General features: G+C 40.0%; 4 protein-coding genes across 4 annotated transcripts; 2 read left to right on the top strand and 2 right to left on the bottom strand.

Annotated features, from left to right (window-relative positions):
• Positions 1-2,361: 2,361 nt before the first annotated feature.
• On the bottom strand, positions 2,362-3,851 carry LOC136946392 (small ribosomal subunit protein eS26). Its single transcript, XM_067240707.1, has 4 exons — positions 3,802-3,851; positions 2,976-3,153; positions 2,618-2,748; positions 2,362-2,471 (listed from the first exon to the last, which is right to left on the bottom strand). Exons 1-4 carry the CDS (start codon positions 3,802-3,804, stop codon positions 2,436-2,438), a joined length of 348 nt encoding a protein of 115 aa, XP_067096808.1. The 5' UTR covers positions 3,805-3,851; the 3' UTR covers positions 2,362-2,435.
• A 607-nt stretch (positions 3,852-4,458) lies between these two features.
• On the top strand, positions 4,459-7,032 carry ccdc65 (coiled-coil domain containing 65). Its single transcript, XM_067236545.1, has 8 exons — positions 4,459-4,656; positions 4,779-4,946; positions 5,060-5,229; positions 5,344-5,482; positions 5,590-5,787; positions 5,896-6,114; positions 6,280-6,432; positions 6,540-7,032. Exons 1-8 carry the CDS (start codon positions 4,513-4,515, stop codon positions 6,831-6,833), a joined length of 1,485 nt encoding a protein of 494 aa, XP_067092646.1. The 5' UTR covers positions 4,459-4,512; the 3' UTR covers positions 6,834-7,032.
• Positions 7,033-7,038: 6 nt separating this feature from the next.
• On the bottom strand, positions 7,039-9,203 carry fkbp11 (FKBP prolyl isomerase 11). Its single transcript, XM_067236555.1, has 6 exons — positions 8,844-9,203; positions 8,534-8,596; positions 7,686-7,773; positions 7,554-7,587; positions 7,379-7,449; positions 7,039-7,295 (listed from the first exon to the last, which is right to left on the bottom strand). Exons 1-6 carry the CDS (start codon positions 8,955-8,957, stop codon positions 7,087-7,089), a joined length of 579 nt encoding a protein of 192 aa, XP_067092656.1. The 5' UTR covers positions 8,958-9,203; the 3' UTR covers positions 7,039-7,086.
• Positions 9,204-11,515: 2,312 nt separating this feature from the next.
• arf3b (ADP-ribosylation factor 3b) lies at positions 11,516-12,990 on the top strand. Its single transcript, XM_067252180.1, has 4 exons — positions 11,516-11,733; positions 11,955-12,065; positions 12,304-12,428; positions 12,711-12,990. The coding sequence occupies exons 1-4, from the start codon at positions 11,586-11,588 to the stop codon at positions 12,870-12,872; spliced, it is 546 nt and encodes a 181-aa protein (XP_067108281.1). The 5' UTR covers positions 11,516-11,585; the 3' UTR covers positions 12,873-12,990.
• The last annotated feature ends 3,357 nt before the right edge of the window (positions 12,991-16,347 follow it).

Here is a 16,347-nt window from a genome sequence, read left to right as displayed (position 1 = left end):
TATAATAGATTTTCCCAGACCACGGTACATAGGACCCATGGTATTCCTGATGCCCGATATTATCCCAAGGTTTGATTTATACCATTTTAAAGACCATTTAAATTGAATATAAACTTTGAAAAGGTGACAGTTTGGGAAAGAAGCACTTTTAGGCATATATCAAAGAGTTTTAGGTGCATACGATCGCCACCTGCTGCTATGATGTGTATGAGTGAAGTGGTTATGTGGCCACAGTCCTTGGTGGTTGACAAGTTATGTACTTACAGAATTGACTTGGAAATGTTTGAGATTTTTTTTCTTTTTCAATTCTCTGTATTTGTTTCCCAGTTACAGCACTGACATTCACAACAATCTTATTTCAATGATCTAGCAACATGGTAAACAGTATTTTCTACAGCACCACTATGATCAAATGAACTAATGATTATTTTCATGTAAATAGAATCATAAGAGACAGTAGGTCAAGAAGGTCTGCTTTAGACTTGGTTTGTCCTTCTGCCTGGTCATATAACAAATGAAGTGGGTTGGTTGTCTGAGTTAGGCTATAAAGCCACAACAGATAAGCCAAGTCAATGGAGCATTTCTCAAGATTTCCAAATGTGATGACAAAATGTTTTACCTCAAATGACAATTGCCTCTTTTTAGGTGGGTGTGGGGAATATTGAACATGTGATGTTTCTTTTTGTTTCCTGAGGTCCTGAAGTGCAGTAATGTATCCTAACTAAATATGATTTTTATTTATTTATTAGGTAATTTTGCCACCAGAAAATTACGTTTTGTGGAAATGGGCTGCAAAACTAATTTTATCCTCAATATCATAATATTGACCACAAAACAATCACAACATTTATGTTCTCCATCACAATATCAAGGCATAGTTGCACTCAATTGGTTGCATTAACCTCAATATCTGTAATGCTGTTCTTAACATTATGCCTTATCAATGGACACATAATGACTGTTCAGCAATGGGGAGCATGGACAGGTCAAACTGAATGGGAAAGAGGAAAAAAAAACAGAATCACAAATTGAACAATTGCATCATCGTGTTTGTCAAATCCAGCAACAAATTGTGATTGTAAAATATTTCCCTTACCATAATGTATAATTTACTTGGCATTTGCATGACAATGTGATGGTTGTAATAGAAGCTTGTGATGTTCCCCAACTCATGTGCATATACATCAAGAGATATTTACATCTGAGGAAAATGATGCTTTATAAAAATAAGCAGATAAATGGGACCCCGGGTACAATCCTGTCTTGTTGGTGTAGTTTGTATGTGTTGTACATTTTTACTATTGTGCCTTTTGCCTAAGGTTTTCCTCCCAACTTGTTTGGATCCTAAATCTTGGTGTGCTCTAAAAAACTGAAACTACATCATGCATAGTTTGTCTTGTTCCTTAATGTACTACACATGGAAACGCATTCAATTATTTTGACTGGTTCTAATCATTCTACTCTTTAACCAGTTTGTAAAATGTCACTACACAGACATTACTTGAATTCACACAGCTGACCAAATATCACAGGGACACTAAATTTAATTCAGACAACTATGCCCAATCATGTTCATCTACATAAATTCTTTCTTCTGTATCTTTCTGAAAGCCAAATGGCATGCACAGTGATGCACATACTGGTATCTGCCAAAGAATTAAGACACGTTTATGATGGAATCTTTCAATGGTAATGCGGGTCCTATTCTGCTAATAGATTTTTCCTGTCCCTGCACATGCCTTTATAACCATCAAGCCCATCAGTTTGCTGTGACTTTTGTAGGGTAAAGGGAACTGAAAATAATTTATAAGAATCGGACAACTGGCTTAGAAATTGACAAATTAGTTAATTGTACATTATTCTTCAGCAAGTTCTCTTTTAGCCAAACATTTCTAAAATAGAGGGTGGGCAGGCTGAATTGGGTTTGTGCTACACTGGACCGCAGTTCAGTTGCGGTTCAAGTGGTTCCGGTTTAAAGTATCTTCTCCCCCAAATAAACAGCTTGTTCTTTTCAACATCCATCCAAGCTTCAAAAAAAATATTTTGTTACTTGTGTGGCTTTTTCTACTAACTTTAAATGTTCATTTTCTCTTCAAAGTTTCTCTATTGCACTGTGTTGTGTTCCCTTTGACTTGACTATCTGCTTTGTTACCCTAACTTTTATCCTCCTACCCCTCTGAATGGTACTGATTCGCTTTAACTACTGCAGAGCCTTTTTACATGTATCATAATGTAATTATGTATTTGTGTAATCAAGATTAAACTACTGTAAGTTTTGTACTGTATTGAAGGAGAGTCTATTCCAAATAAAAACTACTGGACTGGCTGTGCAGCCTGTGATGCCACTGAATGAAAAGCCACTTTAGTAAAGATGTTATTTATTTGATTTTTTTCTCCCCCCACACAGGGTCACATCGTCTTCGAGACAATCTGCCTCACATGGGTTTTGGAGGAGCTCTGGGTGGACCACCCTGTAAAGAAAAAAAGTCAGATGTAGCACTTGGACCGAATGTAATACTTAAAATGGCCTTGCGCATGTCTATGAGCATATCAATATAATGTATAAACTGGTACTTTGGATCTGTTTTCCAATAGAATAGTGCTTTAGAATACTCACACTTGGCCTGAACCTGGGAGGTGGAGTGCGGTCCTTCCTGGCTTCACAAGAGCGGTTTCTCACCACCTTGCTATGAATGGCACAGCTCACACAGTAGTGCAGCTTCACATACAACTTGGGCAAGACGTAGGCTTCAGGAGGACAGAAGAAACAGCATGAGCATAGCTTCTCCAAGCTGGACATCATTTACTAAGCAGAACAATTCCATTAAATGAAAAGTGTTCATCAAGCATACACATCTCAATTTCTTACAATTACACAAGTAATGAAACAACACATGTGAAGACTAACTCATCTATAAAAAAGCAGCCAAGACCCATTAATCGCATGCAAGTTACTCCTGTGCAAGTTTACTTACAGTCAAACACGCTCGCCTCAGAGATATCCCGGACAGCTGCAGCTTCAACAATGTTTCTGATGACAAACTTCTTGATGGCCTTGTCTTTTGGTACACAACGGGCACAGTTGGTGCAGCGGATAGGCTGCACATGCCCACGGCCTTTCTTGGCACGTCCGTTATTCCTTCTCTTCTTAGTCTGATTAAATAATTTGAAAGTCATCACTAACAAATTCCAGATATTAAAATGTGTTACAAACTTGGTTCTGTGCAGTGTGGTGCTAAATCAATGCAATTAGAGACATCATGGGGCATTTAAAATACACCAATAAAATACAGTTGTGCATTTTAGCAAATGTTCTGCAATTTATCACTAATTGAACGTCCTGACATTTACAATAATCGCGTACTGTAGCCAGAAATGCTTCCGTTCACATTGGAAGCTTACGCTGTGAGCTAGGCTAATGATTAAGTACCAAAACGATATTAAATCCAAACATGTTTTTTATTTTATCAATTTTCATCGTTACAGTTTGTCGGGGAGCTTTGACTGGCCTTAATGTTGACGTTTAAACGAATTATTAACCCAATTGAGCAAACATGACTTACGTTAGACTCATTGCAACAAAGCTACGCTAGCTAGTTTATTAGCAAGTTAGCTTCCGTACACGTTGCCCTCCGTCAGTGTAGATTTTACCTAAAAAATACCGAATTGTCCAGCTCTCTACATTCCCCATATTCATGAATTTAAAGTATTACTAAGTTATAGGACACAGCTTCTTCAACAACGTCTCTTTAAAGAATAATTTGGTTTTAGGAGCCACGAGTGTCTCTGCCATGCACTCACCATGTTGGACAGGAGGTTGGAAAGAGGACCGGAAAAGGTAGTACAGGCAGAACTATAATCTATGGTCAACCAGGTCAACGCTCTACGTTCAAAATGGTCTGAAAAAACCCCATCTGAATGTCTTTATTTATTTAATGTATGTATGAAAAATGTGTTATATAATTTTAAAGCGAAACCTTTGCTCAATATTGTCATAAATATTATTTTTTGCATGTTAAATACGTCTGTAGTTGCGGAGGGATATTAGGCAGGAAAATAGTAGTGGTAGTTCTTCATTTTTTTTTTTTTTACCGTAATCTCTCTCTAACTAGGAAGAAATCAGCTAAATATTTGTTATGTATATCCAGTGGTTGTAGATGTAAATCAGTTTGAAATAAATATATATAATATAAAACGTAGATACTAAGTTTATGGCTGGTCCAAAAATACAAAATAACATTGCTATTCGCTAGTATGTAGCTGTGTAGTTGCTAGGAGACCAGACCATACACAAAATTAATGCGGAGTCAGAAAAACTCTGATGTGAAGGTCAGTAGATAGCTAAGTAAAAACAATGGTCTTTCGTCTTTGCTCAGTCAGTTTACTTGTTTTGAAGGTTTCTGTTATGCATTAGTTGTACTCTTAAGCGCTGTTGTGTGTAGTTTCAGAATCAGTTTCTTTAGGGCCAGATACCACGGGTGACACCAAATCTGCCAAAAACCTAAGAAAACCATGCCCAAGAAGGGAGCAAAAAAAGGAGGTGGCAAGCAGGCAGGGATGACAGAGGAGGAGAAGCTTCTATATATGCAGCAGAGGGCACAAGCAGAGGAAGAGATGGCTAAAAGGAAAGAGGACATGCTCACTCAGTTCCTCAAGGTAAGAACATGACATAGTATAAAGAAAAAAAGAGGTCAACATTTCTGGACTGAAATTCTCGATATTTCTAATGTGTATTGTGTACATTGTTATCAAGTACACCATTTTACTGATTCAATCAGGATAAGCTGCAGAAGGAAGAGCGGAATAGTGCAGTAAACCTTTACAAGCTGACACAGCAATGGAGGGCAGTTCTTCGTCAGACACGAGCAACTGAACTGCGTAGCGACATTGCTGTGCTTAGCCAAACCTTTGAGAGGGTGCTAGATCGAAAGGACAGCGTCATTCAGGTGAGATAATTAGGCATATATGTTTAGGCTTTTCCACAAACTTTTTTTTAGGTCTGTATTTGTTCTGTCTCTCATTGTCACTGTTATCTCCTCTTTCTGTGTTCATTTACTAGTGCTTGGTGTGTGACCTGAGTGAGGCAGAGAGGCAGTCAGCCCAGGCCCTGCGCTCCCACCTGCAGTGTGTGGATCGGCTGCTGGCCTTACAGAAGGGCAGATTGGCTTCACTAGAGCAGCAATGGAACAGTGGCTTGAATGAGCTGGGCTCTGAGTTCAATTCTGAGAGGTCTTTGTGTAGTGGGTGGAGTCTGTGGGGATCTGTGGGAGAAAGTAAAACTTTCTCACTCAACACCATATCTGACTGAAGGTGAACTCACAGCTGCCTGTGTGTGCTTTACAGAGAGAATATCCTGTCCCAGCACCAGCAGGAGTTTGCCTACCTGGAGGATGTTATCTTTGCTATGGAGCAACATTACACTGAGGTGGACAATGAAGCCCGACAAGATTATCATAGCACCAGAGATGTCATCAAAAATAGAGTAGGTCATGACCTGGCTGACGCAAACAGATCATTATCCACCGATAATTCACAAATGTAAATACCTTGTACTTTGCTCCTGTACCCTGAATGCACCACATCTTTTAGAATATTGAGGAGAAGCATGCCTTGCGGATCCAGCTGGAGGGAACAGTGGAGAACCTTTGGTGTCAGTTCCAGCAGGCCCTGCGCAGCTACAATGAGGCCACAGAGGATCGTCATATTGCCTTTGAGTCACTTCGCACCCGTGACCAGCGAAGTGCCCAGGAGATCGACACACAGATGAGAAGGCTTCAAAAGATGCAGGTCAACACAATCTGTAATGTGGCAAGGCACACTTTCTGGCCATTCTAGTCAAATCTCGTTGATTGATAATGAATGTTTAATACCAATTGCATTGACTTCCTCCCCCAGGACTTTATCTCCATGCTGCGCTCCAGGCTAAGCTCCTCCCAGAAAGACAGTGAGGTTGCTGCACAGCGGCTCAGGGCCACCCGGGAAGAGGTCACTCTGCAATCCCGCCATCTCAAGGCCCAACTGAGTCGTGCTCGCACAGCCGAGAGGAGCCAACTTGCCAACCTCACCATCCACAGCAATGCTGCGGCCAAGAAACTGAAGGGCATCATAGATAAGGTGTAACGTGTCGTTGTGTGCATGTGCAAACATAAAGTTTGAAGTGCACACACATTCATACACACGCTAAACCCATGTTTCAGTTACTCCAACCTTCCATATGCATATTATGCCCTGTGTCATTTCTTCTTCCACCATCTGTCTTGTGGCCTGCGGGTGGTTTAGGGGGAGAAGCTGCTGCGTCTGGCAGAGATGTGTCGGAAGCTGGAGACCGAACATGAAAAAGTCCTTCCTTTCTACACCTCCTCTCTTACCACTGAGGAGCAAAACCAGGCGAGGGCTCATGCTATGGAAACCCCCCACGGGGAGCTGGCAAAGGTTGTAGCACACGCCATTTCAGTGCTCAATGATTGTTACATAATTGTCACTTTAATTGTGAGAAATTAGCCACTCGCCTAATCCAATCTTTGTAACATATTTTCCAGGCAATGCAGAACTACTCTGATTTAGAGCTGTTCTGGCACCGTTACAACAAAGTTCTTCTGGAGCGTCTGTGCCTGGAGCGGGAGAAAGATGTTATGACCCAAGAAAATGAGCACCTTAGAGTTCTTCTGCGTCAGTATCTGGATGGCATATCTGTTAGTGATGAGATCCTACGACATCGCAACCCCCTGCTCATGGTCTCCAGGCCCACACTCATTGCCAATCTGTCTAAGGATGGCCAACGCAAGCGCCACACTGTTATAGAGGCATCACATGTAGTGCAGCGTATACTGTAAAGGGACAGCCCCAGGATAGTCCCTGTGTTGTGCATCATTTCTCCTTCAGATCAGTAACATACATGAACTTGACTGGGGTTATGTGTTTGGTGGTGACCACATGGAAACGATGAACTGTGAATATGTTAGAAATTCTATCACAAATTTTATTTGCAAACATAACATATTGTAAGCACCTTCCAAATAAAACAAAAAACATTCATGCTTACGTTATAATACTTTTTTATTATTTAAATAATATTCCTATTTTGCTTCATTTCTTCTTGCTCTTCTTGTCCTTGGCTTTCTTCTTGCTGGGTCGCGGGGCTTTGGCCTTGTTATAGAGGTAAAGCCCCACCAAGCCTAGCAGTGTAGGCACCAGGCCCAGACACACCAAGGGGAACACATCATTCACCATTTTCTGCCATGGAGTTTGCTGGGTCAAGGAGACTACCTCCACCTCAAATTCTAGTGTAGCATCACCTAAGGCAACCACAACAAATCTTTAGTCATGATAGTATGTGATTTAGTGATAGAGAGTGAGTGAGTGTAGGAATCTTACCCACCAGGTATAGTGGGAGGGTATCCTCTTTTTCCATAGGCAAGATGAGCTGGAATAGTGGCCTTGACTTTTTGTCTGGGGGATATTACAAATTTGATGGTGTCATATTTTCATGTTACAATATACAGTATATATATAGGAGATAAACTGTCCTACAGCAGAATTGTGACAATACTAACCCTTCACAAACGCCCACCAGGCTCTGCTCCAAACCTGTTAAGAATATGATATATACAATGAAATCACCAAATTGCAACAATAATAACAATGTAGCTACATTTTCATCTGCTACATTCAATCCAAAATTTTACCAGGGATGACAGTCCTCTTCCCTAACTCAACAACAAGGGGGTCCCGGGACAGTGATGAGTCTATCACTTTGCCATCCATCAGTTTACCCTGTTGAAACAGATAAAGTTTACACAATACAAATGACACAATAAAACGACTAATTAAAACGGCACTGATTAGGCTACACTTTCACAAAATATTGAAACGTCTGCGTAAGGACCAAAAAAATATGAATGTATGTTTTCTACGGTAGCAATCTAGTTAAGTAGCCTATAGGAAACGAAATTAGAGTGTCTGAGTCGATAACAGACCGTGATGCGAGAGAGCCCTTTGGACTACTTCCCTACTGACAAAGTGCTGACGTGTTGCACCTCCCATTGCATTGCAAAGTAGAATGTCTGGCATGCATAAAACGTGTCGCTTTTATTGAGGATAGCAAGGTATCGACGCAGGCACAATGACAAACTAAGTTTCATGTTTCACGAAAAACAACAAAACAGTTTTATATGACGGCATGAGCTTTATCTGCCCTCCCTCAAATGGTCTATTCTATTGGAACAGCTGGATTTGTAGTCTAAACCAAAGGCAGTGTGCACATGGTTCTGTGCCACATAGACAACAACGTCCCTTTTAGACCACAGCAACAGCAATCATGCATTAGATATTTTTGACTAAATATAGCCTAATTTAGATTAGCACGAATTTAAATGCTTGGCTATGCTCATCTAAATGGCCAAAAACGCTTTCGCTTGCGTAGCCTACGAAGTAGCCTACGACAGGGCGTGCCTATAGTTCACTTAAAGGGAAAATAATTTTAATAGAACGAATGATGTGAACATCTACTACTCGTTTCTCTCAGTTTTCTTACCGTGTAGTGGATTTGAAGCGTATCTCCCATTTCTGACAACACAGAACATGTTTCGGGTTTCACCTGGAGAGAACAGAATACGTAAACAAGTGGGCTACGAGCGAACGATACATTGTTTCATTTGAGTTATGGTTTTCAAATTATAAATGGGTATTTACATTATGGTTACATAATCCAGATGTGTTACATTGTGTCAATATGATCTGGCAATACGCATAGCCTAACCTATGTGCAATAATGGTTGCTTGATCGCTAAATGTATCAAATACATTTCAATAATTTAAAGATAAATTCTATTTTAAAAACTCACCAAGGTCTCCACCAATAATTCTTCCACAACATTCTGTTCAGTTTCGCCGTCCTGTGCCCCAACAAAAACTATTGCAGCGAGCAAGACTAGAAAAAATACAGTCCTTGCTTTCATTGTAGCTAAATCAAACTTTTGAAGTTGCACAACGCCGACCAACTTCCTAGAGTACTGTCCTTTGTCAGCTCTACAGTCACTATGAACAGACCAAGGGCACTAATAATTTGTCAAACTCAAATTCTGATAACAAAAAAGGTTTGAAGCCAGTTAAGGCTGATGTGTTATAATAATCAGTTGATAACGGTGCTACAGACCTGGGGACGTTGTTGCAACACCTGGGTCGCCCGAGACCGCCTCAAACATTCCGCCAGCATCCCAGAAGTCCCTTGTGTTAGATGAATAAATTCTTGCACTTGCTATATAGTGGCGCACGGGGGCAGCAATTAGTGAAGGTGTATGTGTGTGGAATCAACAGAGATCGCCAGATAGGCTACTGTATGTTTTGTAATTTGCACAATGATATCCGTTTTCATCACCGTTTAGGGGTAAGGGTGGAAATGTTTGTGGAGTATGTCCATTCCAACTCAATTTGTTTCCATTTCTTCTAGGGTGAATATTTGAAATGGGTTTGGCTACAATAGCCTAAATAAGATGCTTCGGACTCCTTGACTAAATCGATGGATAATTCTTGCTAGCACCACCGTGCAACATATAGGAGACCTCCAGTGATTCATTAAACAGCCGACTCTTTAGCGATGGTTTCTCGAAATAGAATCTCCTGCTTTTCGACCCTTGGGCCAGCTGTACAGGTGATAGACCATGCAGTCTTCACTAAACTGTTCTGACACTATTCTGTGTTAGTGTATTGTATCAGATGGAAAAGTTCATTAAATGTTTTACAATCTGTAAAGAAACAAAGAAAAAAAAACAGTCTGGTAAATTCATTGATTAAAGTTATTCCCGGTAAACCACAACTAGCGATTTACTGTAAAGGTGCTTAGGTATCGCGAGAATGGTTTACAGGCAAATTGCAGGATATCGTGAGATTTCTTTTTTTTTTACCGAATACGAGTCGTTCCTTTCAGCGCTGACGGTGAGTAAAGATGCAGGCACGAATTTGTAAGATAGAAGAAACAAAACTATACAGTGTAAATTATTCAACCCTCTGAGGAACACCTGAACTGTGTTTTGATATGTATTATGCCGTACTATTGTCCAGACATGAAGACCTGGCTTGATGTAGCAGGCTGGCATGGCGAATGAATGGGGGTGGATATTATTATGACTTGTAGTATGCTCGCGCTGTCTTCTTGCGCGCGTTCAGTGCATATATATTATTGCAAAAAAATACAAATAAAAAGCAGATCATGCTTCGGTTTTCTTCACAACAATAGGTGGTTGAGCTATTTCGTGGTAAATTCTTGCTGCCATTTTAACGTGGGCCCAGTTATTGTGGTGATGCAGTCCACTGCGATTGATAACGGCTTGCTAGAATGTCAGTGTACTGTTTCGTCTTTTCACGCATTGCCTTAGTCGAACATTATAACCGCCTATGGACAGTATAAGCCTGGAGTTTGAATGTCATGCGGGACCTCAAGACGCTGTGGAGCTAGCACTAGCCTACATAATCCACTTAAATTTATAGTCGTCTATTTAAAAAACACAATGGAAATTAATGAAGGGAAGTTATTAATCAAATATTTACAATATTACTGGTTGATGATTAAAGGGCAAAGTTAGCCAGAGGGGGAATCAGGTGTTGCTCCCACTGTCAGGACCATGGACAGGGGTCTCGGGGAAACGTACCTTTATTGGACATTACAATCAATTGAATATTGTAGAAACCAGTTATCTCAAATACCACCATTGGTCTATAACTTAGAAGCCATTTGAAAGGTGTCATAGGATAGTTTACCAGGCAAAGTCTCTCAATCCCCCAGTGATACTTGCAAGTTGCAAATGTATGCCACCTTCCAAATGTATGTGTGGAAAGCACAATGTAGTATGTATTGTGTTGGTTATGGAAGACTTGTCTTCTATGTGTCCTGGAGGTGGTCGCTCATTCTGTTTGCTGGTAGCACATTCTGGGGGGTCGATGTGAAGGAGAGATAAAGATGAACAGATTGTGCTCCAGCCTGAAGACATGGCTCCAGCATAGTTCTCCCCTCCCTCTCTGTTGTGTGTGTCTAAATATGACTTTAGTATGTATTGTAGGTGCACGGGTGTATGAGTCTGCTTCAACATTAATTACAATTTTTGATAGTAATTTAGGCCTCAGTTGTGTCAATATGTCTGTGTGTGAGGGGGAGAACCAATAATAGCTCACAAACAATCCATGAATGATTTAATGAAGTCTGCTCCTTTGACTCCTGAAAAGGGAGTGTAGGACTAGGTGGACGTTGGTGTTTGTGTGATTTCCAATCTACCAGATATGTAAGAGACAATGGTTAAAACTGACAAATGACAAAGCATTTTTTGAACTGTGATGATTTATCATCACCAAAATTATTGGAGACACAGAAAGGGCCTTAAGGGCCAGAACACCATAAATTAACAAAAATGGATAAATTAGTCTAACTATTATTTTTTCATGCCTTTTCAGCTGTTTCTCCTGATCCGATCCCAGTTTTTGATTGGACGAACAAGGCAGCTGAAAGCCAGTCTGACATTTATTGGACACTGCTATCAGTCCTTACCCAAAAATTCCTTGCACATTCATAAAAAGAAAGGATCACAGTCTCTATCATGGGGAACATTTTTGGAAATCTGCTGAAGAGTCTGATTGGGAAGAAGGAGATGAGGATTCTGATGGTGGGCCTCGACGCAGCAGGAAAGACCACTATATTATACAAACTTAAACTGGGAGAGATAGTCACCACAATTCCTACTATCGGTATGTCCATATTAAGGCTGATATAATACCCCTACTTACATATTAATGATGGGTATAGCTTAGGATGTACTGTATCTTTAGTCCTGCAGTTAGCCTGGACATTTTATAATGGCTGTTGGAGTTCTGGAAAATCAATACAATTCTGTCATTTAGAGCCTATGCTTGGCCTAGTGTCTCATATTTAGTCTCATATTAGTTATTATTATATTCATTTTTGTAAGGGTTCAATGTGGAGACGGTGGAATACAAGAACATCAGCTTTACTGTGTGGGACGTGGGTGGCCAGGACAAGATCCGTCCCCTCTGGAGACACTACTTCCAGAACACACAGGGTAAGCACCGTTGACCAATCACAAACACACAGGGTAAGCAGCGTTGACCAATCACAAACACACAGGGTAAGCAGCGTTGACCAATCACAAACACACAGGGTAAGCAGCGTTGACCAATCACAAACACATTGAACACTTTCAAGGTTGTGTGGATACAGATTGAAACAAGGAGCAACCCATTTTCTATTACACATAAGCCCCTGTCTCCTCTATCCATCTTTACCTTTCTCTCTCTTAGGTCTGATTTTTGTGGTGGACAGTAATGACAGGGAGCGAGTGAATGAGGCAAGGGAGGAGCTGATGAGGATGCTGGCGGAGGATGAACTGAGGGACGCCGTGCTGCTGGTGTTCGCCAACAAGCAGGCAAGACAAGACCTCATCTCCCCAGCTTCATTTTCCACCCTACATCTGAATAGATTACACAAATCAGACCCCACCCTCACACCTCAACCCAAACTGCCCTTTAGTGTAACTACTTGTGAACCCATCCATATCTACACTACCCTGAATGAGTGAGTGAGTGGTTGCATCTATTCATGTGTGAAAGGTTGAATAGACAGTTGAATGAATGACTAGTAATGAATGATGAATGAATAGTGGGTAGGTCTCCTACATCTAACACTGAACACTGTCTGACTCTACCAGGACCTGCCCAATGCCATGAATGCAGCAGAGATCACAGACAAGCTGGGCCTACACTCCTTGCGCCACCGCAACTGGTACATCCAGGCTACCTGCGCCACTAGTGGGGATGGTCTCTACGAGGGCCTTGACTGGCTGGCCAATCAGCTTAAGAACAAGAAGTGAGGGACCTGAAGGAGATAGGCAAGACACCTCAACAGGGTATAGGGGGTTTGGTTAAGGGGAAAGGTGGATAGAATGACATAGGGTGTGGATGATGGAGCGGCAGGGGGGGGTCGGGTTATGGGTAAGCTTGCTGGGTCGAGATTTTAGTTTGAGTTTGTTTTGATTTTGTTTGTTACATATTTTTTCCAAATGAGTGATTGATAGTTATTTTCCAGATTCTTAGAGGGCTTACTGTGAACTGACTATCATACCGTTATTCACAGATAAACACAAGCAAGCATGGTACACACCTCTGCTGTTCCCATGTCCACCTTCTGCTACAACGTTAGATATATGTTAGTGTAAGACACACACAGTATTGAAAAAAAGTGTGACTTCTAAAACATACATCCTCAAATATTTTGTTGTTGTTTTTCTGAATGTTTTTGCTCTTTTTGGTCACCAGTCAGTAGTCCTAATGTCAGTTCTTATTGATGTAACTTGCACAGTTTTCTTCTTTCTCCATGTCATTGGAGTAACAGAAAATACAATGCTATTATGTTTTTTTAATTTTGACCACTTTTTCTTTATTGTGAGCAATAAGTGTTTGTATGTGCATAGTATGGATGCATAATATGTTAATTTTTGTGTATTCGATGGTAGTGTTGTGTGCTAATGTGTTAACAGGTGGTTTAGGTGGATTTGGAAACAATCATATATCACATGCCAAACTCTTTCAATAATAAGTTCTGCCTTCACTCTTTGTCAGTCTACTACATGCATGAGCTGTCGTGAAATTGGCCGAATTGCTGCATGCACTCCCATGTCTCCACAGTGATCAGGGGAATGTGCAGCACTTCTTTCCTGATGTTGCTGGAAGTGCATGGCTTACCTGCACTGCTTAAAATTCTAATAGTCTCAGTAAAAAGCTACATGCCTAAATTGTCAACAATAGATAGTGTCAGTAAATACTTCAATTTTGTAGCTGCATACGGTCTGTGATGTCATTGTGTAACCAGTCTTGCTATCATAATTATCTGAACACTCGCTGAAACACACAAACCTCGTGCACACACGTGTACAGTTACTTTATTCCTGCCTGTCTTCTGGCTTCCTTCCGGATTCAGTTATGAGTCAAATAACATCATGTTGCTCTACTTTTATTCCCTTACTTTCTTATTTGAATAATCTTTTAACGACATAATACAACAAAAGGATAGCTAAAGAAAGTATTATTGAATGTTCATGTATTTGCGAATGACTGCAATAATTATTATTTGACATCTTATTTCTTTATCTGTCTGTACAGTTACAGTGTATTCAGAGCACACAAAGTTAACCAATCAATCAGTGTGTTGTATTTATAAAGGTTTATCAGCACAGCAAGATATGACTCTGTCAAACTGCAGTAAAGCCATCCTTCTACCACTAATACCAGCAAACTTAAGATGTTACCGTCAAAACAGTGTTTATGTGTGGACATGGACACTGTTATGAGGACAGTACAAAGTACACTATCAACCTATCAAATAAAACAGTCCAGTATTTACATTCAGTGTCAACTTTGCAACTTTTGTTGAATTGTTTGAGTTTTGTGGCCTTATATTTAGTAATGTTAAGAATTGTGTTCCTATATAAAGTTGGTAAGCAGGTCAGCCAAGTTTATGAAAATTCAAGTTTTTTGTAAATGTTTCTTCTCTATCTTGTCTTTCTCTATGCCCTTCTTTAGAAAATTGTATTTTTGCTCCACAGTGAAAAATACTTATTTTGGGTCCTGGGTTTGATGAGCGTTATTGCTAAGTTTTCATCCAGTATACGTATTGGGGTCAAAGTCTTTAATGGTTTAGACTGTGTATGCGAACTAAAACGATAATCAATGCAAGACAACATACCATTAATGAATCATATATGAACTTATCTGTACCAGTGTGTTGTCTAACTAAAAAGGGTGATGACCTCACTCAGTGGTCCATGCTGTCATTGGCAACACATTAAGTCTGTGTGACATAAGGAAATGAAACAGGATGAACCTGCTGTGTTGACAATAAAACCACTTTTCAGTATGGCCTGTTCATTTGGCTTTGTGTGAATATTATTATAAAATGACCGAAATTAATGTTTAGTTTCTTATCAACTGTGTAAACTTACTCAGAATTTTTCTGTTCTGATGGCAGTATTTGCTGACCAGAAGAGGTCAGTCTTCACCTTCTCAAAACATATGCTCCCTCTCTCAGGAGATCCAGGAGATAGATACTTCCTTGTTTAACCTTTAGTTATTATATTTTATTGGTATTGATACTTTTTTTATGATATATATAAGGTATATAAAGGATGTATAATCATATATATTATAATGCTATGTATTAGTCAGTGTCAAGGTTCAAGTTTTTTTTGCCAGGAAATGCATTTTGTGTAGGTGAATCAGTCAGGGCAAGCTGTTTGTCAAATCTGAAATAACTTTTACTCTGTTTTATCAGCACCTGTCTGTTCCTCTATCACACACATTCACACACAGGTTTACACACACATACTGAAAAAGACACACTTATGCACAAACACACATACACAGACAGGAAGTACAGGAAGAGCAAGTTCCAAGGAAGCCTTCTGGTTGGCTTACTCACCCATAAAGACTGTTTGCATAAGCTCAAGGTACAAGACAACAAGGGGAGATGTTGTTCTTTGTCTTGCCAAACTACAAATTAGTCTCAACTCAAACAATGTACTTCTTGTCCTGCTTCCATGCTCTACCACAGTTAATTTCTCTTTTTGATTTTTCTGGACTGTAGAACTATAAGTAAACAAGGAAAATCAAGTGTCAAAATATGATTCTCATTGGATTGTGAATTTTGTAATATATATATAACTTTTTTTCAAAGGATAGTTTATTACACTTCTGTTCATCACAAGAGATTTATTTTGACGTGGATTAAATAATGATCCATTATATTATCATTGCGTATTCATACAACAATAACATGTTATATGAAATTTGAGTATAGCTTTCAGTGACGCAAATTAGAGAATGCTTTTTTGTTTGCCCCCTCTGTACGCGCGTTTGTAGGGGTTGAAAAGTCAAATTGACCAGTGGACAATGTGGCCATTGTGATTTCTCTGGTCCAGCACCCTTCAAAGAAAGAGTGATTAAAACCAGTTGCTGATACCGGGGTACAATACGGCCCTTCATGGTGAACTGCGGCGCTTGTCAGCTATGTAGGCTCAAACCGGCAGATTGTCAATGGTGGTCCGACAGCTTTCTCCTCCAGACAAGGACTCTGCACGGAGTTAGGAAGCCAAAACCATGTCGAAGCTGTTGATTACATAGACAGTTAGCCTATACAGCTTATTGATTGTAGCATGTTGAAACAAATATCCAGTAATTAAGCTATTCAGATGAACATTACAAAGATCTAATGATTTTAGTGTTGTCTACCATGTAACATGCACGATATATTACAGAATGGTTAATTGTCACATTGACAAATCAACTTGCTCC

The sequence above is a fragment of the Osmerus mordax genome, chromosome 1 (assembly GCF_038355195.1).
Source record: "Osmerus mordax isolate fOsmMor3 chromosome 1, fOsmMor3.pri, whole genome shotgun sequence".
In the NCBI taxonomy this organism is placed as follows: domain Eukaryota; kingdom Metazoa; phylum Chordata; class Actinopteri; order Osmeriformes; family Osmeridae; genus Osmerus; species Osmerus mordax.
Note: the sequence above shows the minus strand (reverse complement) of the source record. Positions and strands in the feature narration are given on the sequence as shown.